Below are 18,167 nucleotides of genomic sequence, written 5' to 3' on the forward strand. Positions count from 1 at the left end.
GAATGATATTAGTCCCTAACTATTGGATTTATCTGAGACTGCAGGAAAGCATTTAGAATGGGAAGCCCTTTTAGTGGGATAGTGAAATAATTGAATATATGTTGGATTTTTTTTTTTATTCACCCTGTTCTCTGAGTGGGAGATAGTTTATATAAGGTCAAGTGTGAAGGCAGTGTAAAACCTTCCCTGGAGCCTCCCTCAGGGGCCATTTCATGCCTGGGTGATAGCTGCCATGCATTTATTAAGCACCTACTGTATGCCCTGGGTTGCAGAGTCCAGAGGATGAGTGGAAGTCAGCTCTCACTTGGAGTAAACTCTGGGTGTTTTAGGTATACTGAAGGGGTTTGTGGAGGTGCCTTAGGGGCCCTCTTCTGGGGTGAGAGGAGGAGGAAAGGGTGGCTCTTTGCCCCTCCCACTGACACAGCACATTAAACTAATCAGTTCCACCTGTTCTGTGGACTGATTCCATTTGAAAAGGACAAGTCCAAGAGAAGACATGACATCCAGGGCTCTGGGGCCTGGTGTTTATGGGAAAGGGCACCCAGTTCAAGGCTCTGCATTCTTGGAAGAGTAACTCTAGGCTCTCTGCTCCTCTGGCAGTGGCTCTAAAAGAGCATCAGCATGCTTTATCTGATTTCAGTAGAAGAGGCTGTGCTTAGAACTAGAAATGGCAGTTGGCCCTGGAGGTTTTGCATAGGGATAGAGATAAGAGTTCCCATTTACTTAGTGTCAGATAAATTTGATCCCCAGGAATTCTATGCATGAACGGTGTTTATACCCATTTTCCAGGTGAGAAAACCAAGTGTAGACTTGTTAAGAGCCCTAGGAAGGGTGGAGCTAGGGTTCACACCTGGGCTTCTCCAATTAAGTCTTCTTCCCATTACTCTCTGCCACCCTCCAAATATCAGCTGTAACCATGGTGGATCCTCTTGGGAACTGGGAATCATTGAACTTGGAGATGACAGAGCCAGCGGAACCTGAGTTCCTGAGGTTATTCTCAAATCGTAGGACCCTGCGCTCCCTTTTCAGTGAAGTAAAGTGGTTAAGAAAGCAGACTCCAGAGGTAGCCTTCTGGGTTTGAATCTCTCTGTACCACCCCTTACCAGCTGTGTGACTTTAGACAAGTTACTCTTTTCTGTGCCTCAGTTTCTTGATCTGTAAGATGGGGGTATTATTAGTACCTAACTCACAGGGTTGATAGGAAGACTTAATGAGTTAATTTAATGAAAAGCACTTGGAAAAAGTATCTGGCACATAGGAAATTTTCAGTAAAGATTATAACCCTATTGCTATTATTACTTGTATTAATTTGCAAGGGCTGGCCAGGACAGGGTGTTGTAGACTAGGCGGCTTAAATGACAGAAATTTATTTTCTCACAGTTCTGGATGCTGGAAGTCCAAGATCAGGGTGTCAGTAGGGTTGGTTTCTTCTGAGGCCTCTCTTGGTGGCTTGCAGATGGCCACCTCCTCCCTGTGTCGTCATATCATCCACCCTTTCTTGTGTCTGTGTCCAGATTTCCTCTTGTAAGGACAAAAGTCATATTGGATTAAAGTGTCAGTTGCTCAGTCATGTCTGACTCTGCAACCCCGTGGACTGTAGACCACCAGGCTCCCCTGTCTATGGGATTTCCCAGGCAAGAATACTGGAGTGGGTTGCCATGCCCTTCTCCAGGGGATCTTTCCCACCCAGGGATCAAACCCCAGTCTCCTGCATTGCAGGCAGATTCTTTCCCATCTGAGCCACCAGGGAACCTGGACAAGGGCTGGCACTAATAATCTCCTTTTAACTTAATCACCTCTGCAAAAACCCTTCTTCAAAAACAATTGCATGCTGAGGTACTGGGGGTTAGGGTGTCAATGTATGATTTTCCTGGGGGAGGGGGCACAATTCAGCCCATAACATTATTGATCCTGTCATTTGCCCCCCATCCTCCACTGCCTGACTGGTCCAGAAATCGCAGCCAAGCGCTCAGCTCCGAGGCGAGTGTGGACGAAGGTGGCGTCTTTGAGAGTCTGAAGGCGGAAGCGGCCTCCCCACCAGCGCTCTTCTCGGGCTTATCCGGCCTCCCAGCAGGCGGCCTCCCCACCACCCCATTCCCGTCCAGCCTGGTCCTGGGGGCTGCGGCTGGCGGTGGGGACGTGTTCCTGCAGATGCCGGCATCCAGGGAGGAAGGCGGGGGCCGTGGTGAGGGGGGCGCCTACCACCACCATCGGCAGCCCCACCACCACTTCCACCACGGCAGCCACCGCGGGGGCTCCCTGCTGCAGCACGTGGGTGGGGACCACCGCTCACACTCGGACGAGGCAGGCGATGAGCAGCCCGGGACACCCGCCCCAGCCTTGTCCGAGCTGAAGGCTGTGATCTGCTGGCTCCAGAAAGGGCTGCCCTTCATCCTCATCCTCCTGGCCAAATTATGCTTCCAGCATAAGCTTGGTGAGTGTCGGGGAGATGCAGGGGTCAATGCCTGCCACTTAACCCAAGGGGTTGGGGGTCTCCATCCCAAGTGCCAAGGGCAGGCAGTAGAGGTCCTCATGGTGCAAAGTCCTTAAAAAGCCAGGATTCCGCTTCAGACCTGGGTTCAAATCCTGGTCGATTAGCCTTCTCTGAGCCTGTTTCCTCATCTGTCCAGCAAGGGTTGTGATAGAAACTTTCAGCTGGTTGGGTGACTTGAAGGCGTGGAGGAGTTTAGACTTCTCCAGTCTGAACCTGAATTCTTCCCCTTCCTAGCTGTGTGATGCTGGGGACATTATTTAACCTCTCTGTGCTTTAGTCCCAACGTCCATAAAATGAGGATTAAAATAGTATTTGTACTATTCAGGGGTCCCCAACCTCCAGGCCGAGCAACAGTACCTTCTGTCAGCTCGGCGGTGGCATTAGATTAGAAGTAAAGTGCATAATAAATGTAATGTGCTTGAATCACCCAGAAACCATTCCCCCCATCCCTGACCTATTGAAAAATTATCTTCCATGAAGTCAGTCCCTGGTACCAGAAAGGTTAGGGACCGCTGTACTATTTCATATGCTATGATGTAGGTATCATAGATACGCATATACTATAACGGTATGTTACAGATACTATTATATGTACAGCTTCTGCCTTCATAAGACTGAGTAAGGTTAAATGAGTAAACACGTGTTAAGCCCTTAGGTCAGTGCCTGGCAGAGAAGAAGTGCTGTCCAAGTGTAGATAATCGTCTTTATTATATTCATTGTTAGTACCTGTAAAATATTTAACGTGGAATCCTGCACATAGCAAGTGCTCAATAAATACAGCCTATTACTAGGAAGTAAAATAATGATTCATGAAGTACTTAGCATAGTACCTGACACATACTTAACATTCAGTAAACGTGGTCTCTGGCCCACTGCTATTTATTTCTGTTACTGGTATTAGATCATGGTGTTGCTGTGTCCTGGAGAGTTTTAGGCTATTGTTTTTATCTTATGGTAGAAATTACAGCACAGATTATCTCATAGCCTAGTACATAGCCTAGTATATCCCACAAGAAATATCTAGAAGAGGTTAGGCCGTCATTTGTGTCTTATTTGCCCCTTTCCGGTATGTTCCAGCTGACCCAGGTCACTCCTTCCTTTTTGGGATGCTACCATATCAGTCCCTTCCTTTTTTTTTCCTTTTTGACCAATTAAAAAATGGTGGCTTTTTTGGTTTCTATAATCGCGTACGCACTGGGTTCTGGGCCCTTCAGCACCTCCTTCCAAGTCTAGCACCAGCCGGACTCAGGCGCCTGTGGCAGTGGTGCCGGTCCCCTTCTTGGGTGTCTGAGCCCTTTCCCCAGGTGCTGTGGACAAAGCTTCAAGCGGGAGGTTCTGCCCCTTGCTTCTAAACTTTGCAAGCTACTGAGCCTCAACCTTTGCAGGCCCCTCCTTTCTCCGTCCCCCCTTTCTCCTAATGTACATAAAGATTATACTGTACACCTATACCTTTTCATGAAAGAAAGTGAAAGTGCTAGTCACTCAGTCAGGTCTGGCTTTTTGCAACCCCATGGACTGTATAGTCCACCGACTCCTCTGTCCATGGGATTCTCCAGGCGAGAATACTGGAGTGAGTTGCCATGCCCTTCTCCACCTTCCTTTTTATTCCTGGAAACAGAAGCTGGCCTGTTTCTTCTTACCTGAATTCCAGCAAACTCGCCACCAAGTTTTATTCCCAAGTTTGGTCATATTCTTTCTCAGTTGTCGGGTTTGTTCAGTTGATCAAAGAGTATAAGAAGGGATTGTGGAGTTACTGATTTTGATTTTATATGTTTTCAGTAAAGCAACTCATCTTTTATAAAGTAGATCTGGAAGCATGCATGGAATACAGGTACTATTTAAAAAGTAAAAGTGAATTGCAAGCATGGGAAATTCTGTACATTGTGTAAAAGCAGAATCCTGTCCACAAGGAACAAAAAGTAGGATTTGAAAATCCCCGCTCAGGGAGAATTCTGACTGTAGCCTAGCAAATTGTGGAATAAAACTCCGTTCTTTGCCCCCCTCTCCAAAGGTCGTGTTTCCCGTGTCAGCTAGGAATTCTTTTCCCTTTTAGCATGAAACTTCCATTTCTTAGGGTGCTTTTGCTACATATGCTTTTATTACAAATAACATGCCTCAAATTCTTTTTGCAAATAGAGATACTTTGGCTACCTGATGCGAAGACCCAGCTCATTGGAAAGGACCCTGGTGCTGGGAAAGATTGAAGGCAAAAGAAGAGGCTAGCGGAGGATGAGATGGTTAGATAGCATCACTGACTCAATGGACATGAGTCCGAGCAAACTCCCGGAGTTAGTGAAGAATGGGGAAGCCTGGCGTGCTGCAGTCCATGGGGTCACGAAGAGTGAGACATGACTTGGTGACTGAACAGCAACAACAGAAACTGCTAGAGATTGGGCACTGTGAGCAGTATCCCTCCTTGAGTTCAGTCCTGTTATTATTCTGTTTTTGCAGAGGAGGAAACTGGGCTCAGAGCGGGGCAGTGACTAGTCCAAGCTCACACAGAGAGAAGGTGGCAGAACTGAGATTTGAACCCAGATCTTACCAGACTGCACAGCCCATGCTAACTGGTCCTATAAAATACCCTCCCCCCAGTGGCCTCAGTCCCATCCCTAAGTCAGGGGCCTCGAGGTTCCCAGCAATATGCATGGCAGACCAAATGCCCCAGAGATGGGATTTTCTCTCTCCTCTGTGGTTGGTGTGTTAACTCTGAGGAGGGCAGGTATGTGTCCCATGTCCCTAGTAACCCAGGCCAGGCCTGACACATCTAAGTGGGTGGTCTTGGCCCTTCCTCTGCCCCGCAGGCATTGCTGTGTGCATCGGAATGGCCAGCACCTTCGCCTATGCCAACTCCACGCTCCGGGAACAGGTCTCTCTAAAGGTGAGTCACCTGGCAAATCAACCTTCCAGCGCTGCTGTAACAAATGACCACAAACTCATTGGCTTAAAACCACACAAATGGGTTCCTCGTGGTTCTATAGGTCAGAAGTCTGAAGTGGATCCCTCTAACCTAAGATCAAGGTGTCCACAGGACTGTCTTCCTTCTGGAGGGTTCGGAGGACGGTCTCTTTCCTCACCTTTTCCAGGTCCTAGCAATCACTCACATTGGCTCCTGGCCCCTTCTCCTCCTCTGGGCCACCCACATTGCGTCTGTGAACATCCTTCCATAGACACATCCCCCTCTGACTCTGCTCTTCTGTCTCCTTCTTCCACTCTCAGGGGCTCTTACGATTATTTGGACCAACCCCCCAGATAATGCAGGAAACTCTCCCCAACACAGGGCCAGCTAATTAGCAATCTTAATTCCACCTGCAACCGTTATCACCATGGAACCGAACAGATTCACAGGCTGCGGGAGTTAGAACAGGAGCACCTTTGGGAATCATTCTTCTGCCTCCTACCCTGGGAGGTCCCAGATGTGCCACCCTTCTCCCTTCCAAGAGCAGCCTCTCCTCTCATGCCCCTAGCCCAGTCCCCTTACCCTCCTGACATTCAGTCAGTTAACTCATTTCCAACCCACCCTCATGGTTAAGGCCACCCCAGTGGCACTTCTGGGTGGCTCTGTGGGTCTCACCACCATCATCCCCAGTGCCTTCTGATACCTACTGAGCACTCAATGTGTCCAGCACAGTGCTGGACCCATTTCACAGCTCATCTTGGAGATCTGTCCCAGCAACTTGGGAGGCAGGCAGAATCACACTTAGTTTATTTTTCCAATGAGGAAACAGTGGCCCATAATTTCTTGGCTAAGATCTAAGTTTTCTGCCTAAGGCCATACAGCCAGTGCGAAGCATGGTGTCAGGATATAAATCCAGGCACTGTGCCCAGAGCCTGTGCTCCCCCAGGTTCAAATCCCAGTCTCTCCACCCTTCTGCAAGCCCTTGGAGGGGTGACCTCACTGATCTCATCCTCAGGTGCCACCTCTGGGCAAGGAATTGCCACATCCACTTCACCCACTGAGAGGATTAAGCAAGATGGTGTGTGGAATGTGTTTTGTGCAGCACCTGGCTCATGGGAACAACTTAGCTATTTTTCCTTAACAAGCCTGTGTATTCTGCGGCACATGGGCTCCTATCATAGCCACGATCCTCTCTGACCCTGCTTTGGGGTCGTCTGCTTTCTTGGAAGCACCTAGGCCTCCATGAGGTGAAAATGCCAGCTCAGTCTTTATTTTAAACGTTGAAGTCAGGAGTAGGGCATGGAGCCAGAGGTTCTTCTTGACCCTCAGTCTCGTCTTCTTCACGCCAACCCCTTTCTGTTGCTATTAGAACAACAAGTTGGGACTTCCCTGGTGGTCCAACGGTTGAGAATCTTCCTTGTGATGCAGGGGACACAGGTTCAATCCCTGCTCGGGGAATAAAGACCCACATGCCATGGAGCAGCTGGGCCCACAGGCCACAACAGCTGAACCTGCACATGGCCACAACCAAGGAGTCTGTGCTGCACAACAAATGATCCCGCATGATGCAACCAAGTTCCCACGTGCCTCAACTGACACCCCACGCAGCCAAATAAATAAATAAATAAATTTTTTTTAAATGACCTGTAAAACAGAGCAGGTTGTTCAGTGTCATAGTGGGGCTGTTGGGGCTCTCTCTTTCTCAGATGCAGTAACATCCTCAGGGTGCCTTGACTTGAATTGTAAGGACAAGGGAATGCCTGTATCCATGAATAGGTTTCTGGGGTCTTTGCACCTTTGAAGACTCAGGTGATGTTTTGCCTATATGTGCATATTTCAGTGGCAGTAGGTCTACATGACTCTTGGTTTAGGAATCTCAGCTGACTACTGGAGAACTACCCCACCTGTCCTCCAGAGTCTGGCTTCTCAGGGCATTGCTCATTCCCTCTCTCTTCTACTTTTGGTTCAGATTTGCAGGGGATTAAGCTGGAATCTATTATTTATTGGCATAAAAAGGGCTGCCGAGTGGATTAATCACATTGATAAGAGCAGTTGGTTGGTTGGAGGTGGTTTCTCGAGCCGTTAACCTTGACCACTCCTGGAATAATGGGTGGATGGAGATGCATTTATTTTGTCTGCTCTATGGAAATGTGTGTTGTAACAGTGTGTGAAGTACTGAGCTGTGTCTGGAGACTGGAGCATTTACCGAAACCACAGGGAAGGTTACACTGGGAAAGTTATGACCTCATCTTATTCCAGCAATGCAGCCGCCCTGGTCCAGGAAGAGATAGGCTTTTGAGAATCTACAGCACTGGGTCTGATTATGTATCCCAGGGTACACAGGCAGGAACACCCTGCTCTACGCATCCTCTAGAAATTTCCTAGGTTTGCTCTCAGGCTGAGAGACTACTAAGAAAACAAACTGAGAAGGTTTCCCAGCTTGTCTTCCTGGGGACGAATCAGAAACAAGTCTGAAGAAAGAGAAACCAGGCTGGATTGCAGAGGGCTTTGACGTTGACATGTACAAAGCTGACTGTAGTCCTACAAACGTGCTCCTACGCTGAATGGTCAGTCTGGAAAGGTGCATACCAGAAAAAGTTAGAACAGCAGTTTCTGACTTGTCAATCTGAATCGAGTGCTGGGTTGTGAAGTTGGAGTAACAGGTCCTGCCACTTAGTGACCCTGAAACACGCTCCTGTGCCCGACTAAATGTTTATATTTGTCACATTTACTTAAACCTTAACAAAACCTCACTTTTGAATAAGGGCACTGGACCTTAAAATATATGCCCCTAAAGGACTTCCTTGGCGGAGCAGTGGTTAGGACTCCACGTTTTCACTGCAGGGGGCACGAGTTCGCACCCTGGCCGGGGAACTAAGACTCCACATGCCTCACAGTGTGGTCAAAAAAAAAAAAAAATGTTATTAAAACATGTGTCCTTGAGCAAGAGTTGCTTAAATTCTCAGTGCCTCAGTCCCTAACAGTAAATGTAAACTAACATTTCCTATATGCCAGTCACTGTTCTAAACGGTTCATGTACATTAGCTCTCACGACTTTACAAGTTGATATAATACGCACCCTTTTAGCGGGTGAGGAAAGAGAAATGCAGTGAGTTTAAGTCATTGCCCAGGGTTGAACAGCTCCCAAGTAGCAGATCAAGGATCTGAAGCCAGGTCATCCAGCTCCAGAATCAGTTTTGCTAACCATGATGCCCTCCTGATTCTGGATAGTTCTCCAAGCAGGTTCATACATTTCTGTTACCTCCACTGTAAACATTGCTTGGGTTCCAGTGGGATGGAAAGATGCCAACACCCTTCCTTTCACCATTAGCCGTGTTTCCTCCAAACCTTTGAGAAAGGGAGCATTTGCCCCTTGTTTGGGGAGTATTCTAGAATATTCTGCCAGGTGTACCTTTGACATTTCAGCCTCCCCACAGATCTCTTGCTTTGTCTCCAGGAGAAGAGGTCGGTGCTGGTCATCTTGTGGATCTTGGCCTTTCTAGCGGGGAACACCCTCTATGTGCTCTACACATTCAGTTCTCAGCAGCTGTATAACAGGTGAGCAGAGGAGTCTGACCCTCAGTGGGAAAGTGGGGAGCTTTGTTGCACTTGGAACCCACACCCCCTTCATTGGAGAATGATATAGTAGCCCTCAGTCACACTGTAACCTTCAGATCCCACCCTGTTGTTAGGTGCACACATGCCTAGAGCAGAATTCTTGAGCAGAAATAGGATGCAAGCCTCATGTATAATTTTGCATTTTCTACTGACCACCTAGTGCACAAGGGGAAAGGACTAGCCAGTGATGGTCTCTAGTTCAGGGTTGAAACTCAAGCCAAGCTTTCAGATTATGTCCATCTGTTTTCAAAATGGACTTTGAGGAGTAAGCAGTTTCACCACTTTCTGGGGCCACCCAAAGTTGCATAAAAGCAATTTGGAGAATTCGTTCCAAGGCATCAACATGCCTCTCACACATTGCATTAGTTGCTTGGCCCAGAAGATCAAGGTCCTGGTGGAGGGTAGAGGAGATGGAGTTTCCCAGAACCTTGGATGAATTTCCAGCTTGTGCCGTTTTCTGGGCATGATCACATTCGCAGGCTCAGACCTCTGTGCCCTCATCAGACCAGGGCTGAGTCAAACTGGCAGCAGATGAAGAGAAAGAGAGCGTCTTGGGGAAAAGCAATAGAGCTCCTTCCCTTTTGATGTCAGTGGTCTAGAGTGTGTTTGTGATACCAACAGCCATTATCTTACTTTGCTTTCCAAGTGAGCAGGGTATTGCTGTTGCCATTTTACAGGTAAGGAAACTGAGGCTTAATGAAACCCTTTTCAATGAACCTTAGTCCCGGTAGGTGAAAGCAAGTTTGAATCATCCCAGGATTTGAAGTCCGATTACCAGAAGGTCATAGTCCTGCCACATACCAGCTTATGCCCTTTGGCAGATAGTGGAGCCTTTTTGAACCTCCCCTAGTTTCTGTGTTTGTGAAACTGGGAGCAAGTTAATTGCTGCTTTACCCACCTGAACGGGCTAATGATTACAGAGGCCAAATATTATAATATGCAGAAACTACTGGGCAAACTGTGCAACATTTGATAAGTCCTAAGCATGTCATGATGTTATTGTTTTATGATGAATTACTATACCTTTTGGTGGTGGTGGCTAATGGGGTGGAAAACTGACAATAAAATGTATCCGTCCATTAAAGTTCATAGTGTATCTTAGAAATAAGTGGATGTAGTGATCAATCTGTGGAAAAACACTTTGGCATCTCTCTGGCGTCAAAGCCAACAGAAAAACACAAAGATGATGAAGTAAAACCCAGGTAGGTGAATGTAACAGATTGGTGTCTCTGGGATAAAGTGGAAAGTGGATGGCACGTCTTCATTTTTTTGCAATCAGAGATGCATGCATAATAGAGAAGCAGGGCGTGAAAGTCAGCCCACCAGCCTGGGATATGCCCAGGGAGGGACAAGAGCAGAGACGAAGAGAGTAGCTCAGGGCCGCCCACCTCTCCCCATATCGTAACCTGGGTGCGTCTCAGACTTGGAGACGAGGCATCCCATGGAGATGGGGCTCAGATGTGGAAGGACACTGACAGTATCATGAGAGATTGCCAAAATAGATTGTTTTCATTGATTTAGCCCATAGTCTAGCTCTTCAAAGATCTTTATTATAAATAGAAATTGATTTTTAAAAATAAAAGTAAGAAAACAGACCATTTGACTCCTAGAATGCTCTCATCGGGACCTCAGCTTGCACTGTTGTCTGCCAGCCCCGCAGAGTATGTGGGAAGAGTTTAGAAAGCACTCAGTCTGTGTGCACTGTCCCCTGCTTTTGGGGGGACAGGCACGACTCGGAGTGGCCTTTCCTTGGAGCTTCTAATCCAGCAGAAAGAAAAGCGAGGGGCCCAGCACGGTTTGGGTGCTGGTTCCAGTCCTAGCTCCACATTCTAGCTGAGATACTGTGGGCTCCATGATGTCATGGAACTCCAGACTCCCCAGCTCAAAATGCGATAATCATAGTGCCTACCAATCAGAGCCCTTGGGAAGATGAAATGACTTGAGACACATACAGCAGGTGGAACAGGGCCAGCATGATGTAAAGAACCAAGATATTATTAACATGAATAATACCATCATCTGCAGAGGTGACAGATAGCAGTGCTGCTCCACATGTGGGCCTGGATCAGGGTCAGTTTGAGAATGACTTTTTGTCTGTCTCCCGTGAGTGAAGTACAGAAGTTGAGTGTGAGGTTGCCTTACCTGGTCATGGATGGGTAAGAGGGATTACACACTCCAAGCAGCACTACCGTAGAGTAAGGACTGAGGGCAGCAATTGTAGCTAGCACACCTGGGTTCAGATCTACCACTGTTCTTTCGTATTTGTAGGACTGTCTGCATGTTCCTTTACCTTTCTGTGTCTCCATTTTCTCACCTGCAAAATGGGTAGATGACAGTGCCTGCCTCGTAGAGATGTGGTTATCATTGTCAATGCTGCTTGGCAGAGTCTGTAGTATGTCTATTATCGAATCCCACCAATAACCCTAGGAGGGACAGAAAGATTCCCATTTTATTGATGAGAACACTGAGGCTTATAGAAAGAACACGATTTGCCTAGTGTTCAAAAAATGGAGAAGCCTGGATTCAAATTCAAGTCTGTCTGATACTCATGCCCGTATGCTTAGCATGCAGTATGACTTTGGGTAACTTACCTAACCTCTCCAAGCTTTAGTGCCTCATTTATAAAGTGAGGGTAAGCAATGCTTACTGCACAGAACAATAAGATACAGTGAGTAAAGGGCTTAGCACGCTGTCACACATCAAAACCTTCCTCCCTACTTCTCTCTCCCTCCTTCATGGTGTTGGTCAGCTTTTTTTCCCTCCTTCCCTTCCTTCCAGTTTCTCTTGTGAAGCCTGTTGTGGACCCATAAAACTGGAGGGGACTTTAACTTATGATGTTCTAGGCCAAGCTCATCATTTAACTCTCAGGGGAACTGAGGCTCAGAGAGGTTCAGATAGCCACCCGAGGTCACACAGCAAGTTAGTAGCATATTCAGGAACAGAACACAGATGTCTGACTCGCAGTTTAGTGCTCTTTCTACAGGTAATATTTACAAGGCTCCCAGAGTGAGTAGAAGGAGCTGCCAAGGGCCAGTGGTCCTAAGTGAGCACTCTGACACTCTGACTCCTCTCCTAGCCTCATATTCCTGAAGCCCAACCTGGAGACGCTGGACTTCTTCGACCTGCTGTGGATAGTGGGCATCGCAGACTTTGTGCTCAAGTACATCACCATTGCTCTCAAGTGCCTCGTCGTGGCCCTGCCCAAGATCATCCTGGCCGTCAAGTCCAAGGTAGGCACAGGTGGCAGCCCCCATCACACCGATCGTGCAGGGGTTCTAGTGCGCCTCCTGCAGAAAGCAAGGCTGGACTTGAGCAGAGCTGATGTCAGGTCATCAAATGAACAGAACCTGAGCTGGTAGATCCAGTAACCCACCTCTCATCATTGCTTGAAGCTGTGCATCGTTCTTTATTGTCATCACCCTCCCGTCACGTCTCTGCTCTCCAAGTGCGTTTCCTAAGTCTTCTTGTGCAAAGCTGGCCTTGACGCAGTTTTCTTCTAAATTTCTCCCGAGAAAGGAAAAAAGCACATCAACGTGCCCTGGGTCCTGCTTTTCCCAGGGAAGGGTGGCTCTCACAGGTCTCACTCTTCATGGCTTCTGTGGCATGTTCTGTAGGGGTAACTGAGGCTCAGGAGGAAAGAACTCTGATCTATGAGTGATGCCTGCCATGGCTGCAGGAAGAGAAATGGTGACAAGGATTCTTTGCAGTGTCATCTCAGGGAAAGGTCTGCAGCAGGTGTTGGTATGAGGAGGTCTTGGGGGATAATCATTGTAATTCAGAGAACTGGGCAGTGTTAGGAAGAGACATCATCATTAGGTCAGAAAGCTCAAAATTTGTCCCGGGCCTTGGTTGGCAGAAGAGCAAGTTGGAATTGACCATTCATTTTGAGTGACAGCTGGTCAAATCACTGGCCAGGTGTGTAGGAAAAATACACTCCTGTGTTTCTTCTGTACACACACATGCTCACTACCTCTGACACCAGATATGCAGGTTTTCCACACGTCATGTAATTCTCTGACACCGGCTGGGTGTCCAACAGTTTATCTAGTTCTGACACCATCCACCTCAAGATAGTATCAGATCCCATGGGAGAAGGGCTTAGTCCCATCAGACTTCTCCTGTCCCTTCAGATGGCCAGTCACAAGCCCCAGGTTGTCACCTGTGCTTCTGATCAAACAGCCACAAAACAGAGTTCCCACGACCCCCTTCTTGGGTTCAGTCACTTCTAGATGCCCTGAGCCTTTTCCTTCATAGCATTTGTGACACTTTGTGGAAGGCAAGAGATGTGAATCCAGGCATGTAAGGAAGCTGGCTCAACACTGACAGCCTGGAATAACAGTGGCTTGCAATTATTGAGCACCGACTGTGAACCTGAGACTGTGCTGTGCTTAGTCACTCAGTCGTGTCCGACTCTTTGCAACCCCATGGACTATAGCCCGCTAGGCTCCTCTGTCCAGGGAATTTTTCCAGGCAAGAATACTGGAGTGGGTTGCCATGCCCTCCTCCAGGGGATCTTCCCAACCCAGGGATTGAACCCAGGTCTCCCACAGGCAGATTCTTTACCATCTGAACCACCAGGGAAGCCCAACAGTACTGGAGTTGGTAACCTATCCCTTCTTCAGGGGATCTTCCTGACCCAGGAATTGAACTGGGGTCTATGAGCACTTTATGTATGAATTCCTTTTGTAGCCTCTTCAATTCCTCCCAGAGATACTATTTCTCTCATTGGTGATGAGACAGAAGGACAAGCAGCTGTTACGTGGTAAGGGTTGGGACTCCAGCCCAGAACTTCAGCTTCAGGGCCCAAGCTCTGCCTCAAAGTAGCTATGGGAGAAAGATAAGGAAAATGGGCAGAGGATGGTCACTCATCACCTCGTACGTTCTGCTTCTTGCTAGATTCTTTTCTATGTCTTGACTTGTGTAAGGCTCTCAGCACCCCTCTGAGAGAGAGAGAGAGATTATGATCAACTCTTTCCAGATGAAAAGCTGATATAGTCACCCCTCAGTATCCATGACGGGTTGGTTCCAGGATTTTCCTCGGATAGCAGAATCCACAGATGCTCAAGCCACTTACAGTTGACCTTCTGCATCCATAGTCCCACATCCTTAGATTTTCTACATGAGATTGGCTGAATCCACAGACGAGGAACCTCTAGACCAGACCCTACTTCTTTCATTTCTTTCCATACACCAGCTAGTCCCAATCTGACATGTGGCAGATGCTCTTATCCCATTTTCCCCATGAGAAACCTTCAAGACAGAGATGCTGAGTGATGAACCCGTACAGCTTCCAGAGCCGGCTCTGTGCTGCCCTTTCTCCTACCCACTGTTCCTTCTACCTCAAAAACCTTTTTCCTTTCTTGTCTCTTACCCAATTCACGCTCCTCCTGCAGATCACAGCCTCTTGGACGTCCTCCTGCCCTTGGAATGAGGGATGGAGACCCTACTGGGGCTCTCCTAACGCCTTGTGCTCCCCCGTTCCAGCACTCACCACTCTGACTGTAATTGCTTGTTTAATTGTCTGCCTGCTTTGCTCAACTGTAACCTCTGTGACAGCAGGAAATGAATGCATCTGGTTTCTTTGTTGATAGATCACCAGCATCTGATATGCACTCAGAAATGTTCATTGCATGTAGATATGGGGAGTGGATGGATGGACGAATGGCTATATAGGTGAATGGATGAATTGAATCGATAGCTGGGAAGGTTGGTGGATATGTGGATAGATGGATAATCAAGTGATTGTGTGGATGGATGGATGGATATTTGGATGTTGGATGGATACGTGAATGGACGGATGGATATTTAGATGACGGATGGAAATTTGAATGGATAGATGGATGGAGATTTAGATGGATGGATGGATATTTGGATGGAGATTTAGAAGGATGGACAGACAGGTAGGTAGATGGATGGGTGAGTGGATAAGCTGATAGTCTAGCTAGCTACACTAACTGTCATCACCTCCTCTTATAACTGCAGTGAGAGCTTAGACTCCATTGTCAGCTCAGCTCAGACTTCTCATGTCTGGTAGATGTCCAGACACCCTGTTGTGAAGACACCAAAATCTGCAAGGCAAAGTAGTACTCACTTCCCTGTGCTAGAAAGGAACACGCAGGGGCCTTCAAAAAATACACCCGCCAGACCAATAGTAATACATACAACTAAACATTGCTGAGCAACCACCAGGAACCAGGCCGTGTTTAAGTTAAGCACTGCCATTCGTTCAAGAACAGTTGCTAAATGCCAGCTGTGTGCCAGGCACTGTTCTAAGCACAGGGGTATATCTGTGAACAAAGTAGACAAAAATCCGCTTGCTCATGGAGTTCATAGTCTGCTGAAGACATTGTCTTGTTTAATCTTAACAATCCTGGTAGGTAGATACTGTTGGTATCTCCTTGCATGCTTGGAGCAGACACCGAGTTAAATAACTTGCCAGAAATTGCAAACCCCAGCATAATAATGCCCATGGCAGTAGGAGCAGCTGATATAGAGTCAGGCCTTCATGGGGGCCAGGCCTGGCTCTAATTCATTTTCTTCTGACATCTGTTCTAGAAGGCAAGTGCTGTTGTTTTGTGGGTTTTTAAAAATTGAGGTAAAATTTACGTAACATAAAATTAACCAGTAATTATTTAAAAGTGTGTGATTCAATGACATTCAGTACATTTACTGGTAACCATCACCTCTATCTAATTTTAAGACATTTTCATCACCCCAGAAGGAAACCTCATACGCATTCAGTCACTCCCCCTTCCCTCTGACAACCACCAATCTGCTCTATATCTGTATGTATTTACCTTTTCTGGGCATTTCGTATAAATGGAATCATACATTATGTGACCTTTTATGTCTGGCTTATTTCCCTTAGCATCTTTTTTTCAAGATTCATCCACATTGTAGCAGATGACAGCACTTCATTTCTTTTTATGGTTGAATAATATTCTGTTGTGTGGAGAGACCAGCATTTGTTTATTCATTCATCTGTTGATAGACATTCAGGTTACTTCCACTTTTTGGCTATCAGGAATAGTGGTGCTTTGAACATTTGTGCACAAGGATCTCTCTGAACACAGTTTTTCTAATACTTAAGAGTGGAATGGCTGGGTCATATGGTAATTCTGTGTTTAACTTTTTAAAGAACCACCACACTATGTCCCATAGCAGCTATACTATTTTACATTCCCAGCAGGTGCTAGTTTTCCAGAGGAGAAAACAAACCCAGTGAGAAGTTAAGAAGAGGCCCAGAGTCACGCAGCTTATATACGGCTGAGTGGGGATTTAAACTCAGGCGGTCTGATTCCAGGACCGCTCTGAATCACTAGACCACACTCCCTCCCAGGGAAGTTCTCTGCATTTGCCTGGGGAAATTCCTGTGTTGACTGAGGAATGATGTCCCCATACACCATCTCTAGAAAATCCCCCCAAGGTTCAGGCAAACTTTTCCTTATTTCCTTCTTCTTCGACGGGCACTGCTGGGGGTCAGGGGGCGGGGATGAGATTCGGCACCCCTTCTCTGCACTGCCGAGGTGTGGGCGACAGTTATTAATGCCTCCCTGGCAGCTATCCAGCTCCCTTTTTCTGATTATTATTATTTTATTCGGCGAGATTAATGTGCCAGGTCAGAGCAGAATCCAGCCTGTAAGGAGTGATGTGAATAGTCTCCTCAAGATAAATTGCAGGCTTGGAAAAGGTTCGCAGCCTTTCCTTGCTTGTCTGAGTGCTCTCCCGAATCCTCATCAATCCTTGTCTGGGCAGAAGAAAAGGATGGGTCTTCATTTGCAGCTGGTGGGGGGAGGGGGAAGGCACACATCTGTCAGGGACCCTAATGGCTCACAACACAGATGCTCTTTCCTGTGCCTCCATGCCGTCCACTGAGAGGGTGGGTTGGTTTTTAATATTATAATCATTGTATTGGAAGGGCTTCTGGAATTTGGGTTTGCCTGATGGCCCCATAGTCCCTGATGTGTGAGCCCGGATGAGCCACCGATCCCCACATGCCTCCAGACATGTGGGGAGGCAGACCCTCCAGAAGGTCTGTCCAGGATCTTCTCACACCTGGGCCTCCCAGGATCTCCAGGCTCATTGACCAGCCAAGAAGGGAGGTGGGGTTAACAATGGTGACCACCCATCTGTAACCTCAGCCCAAACCATCACCCTGGCCGGATGACTAGAGCAGCCACTTGCCATCGTAAATCTAGATAACTTATACAACCCATACATCTAGGCCCTGCCCAGTCAGACTGCCACCCACTTCTCTGACCTCATCACCCATGACCTTCTCCTCTCCCTTGCTCACCCTGGACCAGCCAGCACCTTCCCTCTCAGGCCCTTTGCACTTGCTGCCCCCTCTGCCTGAGGAGGTTTTTCCCTATGTGTCCATGGCTGTCCCATTGCCGTCATTCTAGTGTCACTCCAGTGTCCCTCCCTCTGAGACTCTGTCACCTCCCTGACGGTGGTCCCCAGCCTGCACTATCCCATCACCATTTTATTTCTTCCTTTAGCATGTACCAGTATCTGCAATGACTGAATTGTTTTGTGTTTATTTTCTCCCTCTGCTACTCGAGTATAGACTCACGAGGATGGAGACTGTCAAGTCTGTCTTGATGCATAGGAAACACACCGTAGGTATTATGGGCTGAATGAAGAGCCTCATGTTAAATTCCTATCAGGAGGTTAAAACCAGGTCTGCTGCTGCCGGCCCCCCCCCCCCAGCCACCGCCCCTTTCTCTCCTCAATCCCACTGACGTTGTTTGGAACTTATTTACTTAAAGAGGCAGTGCTAGACCTTGAGAATATAAAAATGAGTAAGACGCCTTCCTTGCCTTCATGCACTGCCTTATTCTCTGCGAGTAAAGCTTGCTTTTGTATTAACCTAACCCAAACCTAGTTACCAGCTTCTCAGGTGGCACTGGTGGTAAATTACTCACCTGCCAATACAAGAGATGTAAGAGACGCAAATTTGATCCCTGGGTTGAGAAGATCCCCCAGAGGAGGGCATGGCAACCCAGTCTAATGTGCTTGCCTGGAGAATTTGATTGACAGAGGAGCCTGGTGGGCTACAGTCCATGGGGTCGCGGAGCTGGACATGACTGAAGCGACTTCACGCATGGGTAGAGGAAGTACTTGCAGAACTGACGTCTACTGACAGCTGAGTCAGTG

General features: G+C 47.5%; 1 protein-coding gene across 1 annotated transcript in view; it reads left to right on the forward strand.

The window, feature by feature from the left end:
* RNFT2 (ring finger protein, transmembrane 2) overlaps window positions 1–18,167 on the forward strand; it is a 63,257-nt gene that overhangs the window by 7,603 nt on the left and 37,487 nt on the right. Inside the window, exons 4-7 of the mRNA XM_013970672.2 lie at window positions 1,953–2,434; window positions 5,296–5,372; window positions 8,848–8,948; window positions 12,085–12,238. Of these exons, the coding sequence (XP_013826126.1) occupies window positions 1,953–2,434; window positions 5,296–5,372; window positions 8,848–8,948; window positions 12,085–12,238 (814 nt within the window). The remainder of the gene's footprint in view (window positions 1–1,952; window positions 2,435–5,295; window positions 5,373–8,847; window positions 8,949–12,084; window positions 12,239–18,167) is intronic.

Source organism: Capra hircus, chromosome 17 (genome assembly GCF_001704415.2).
Source record: "Capra hircus breed San Clemente chromosome 17, ASM170441v1, whole genome shotgun sequence".
Taxonomy (NCBI): domain Eukaryota; kingdom Metazoa; phylum Chordata; class Mammalia; order Artiodactyla; family Bovidae; genus Capra; species Capra hircus.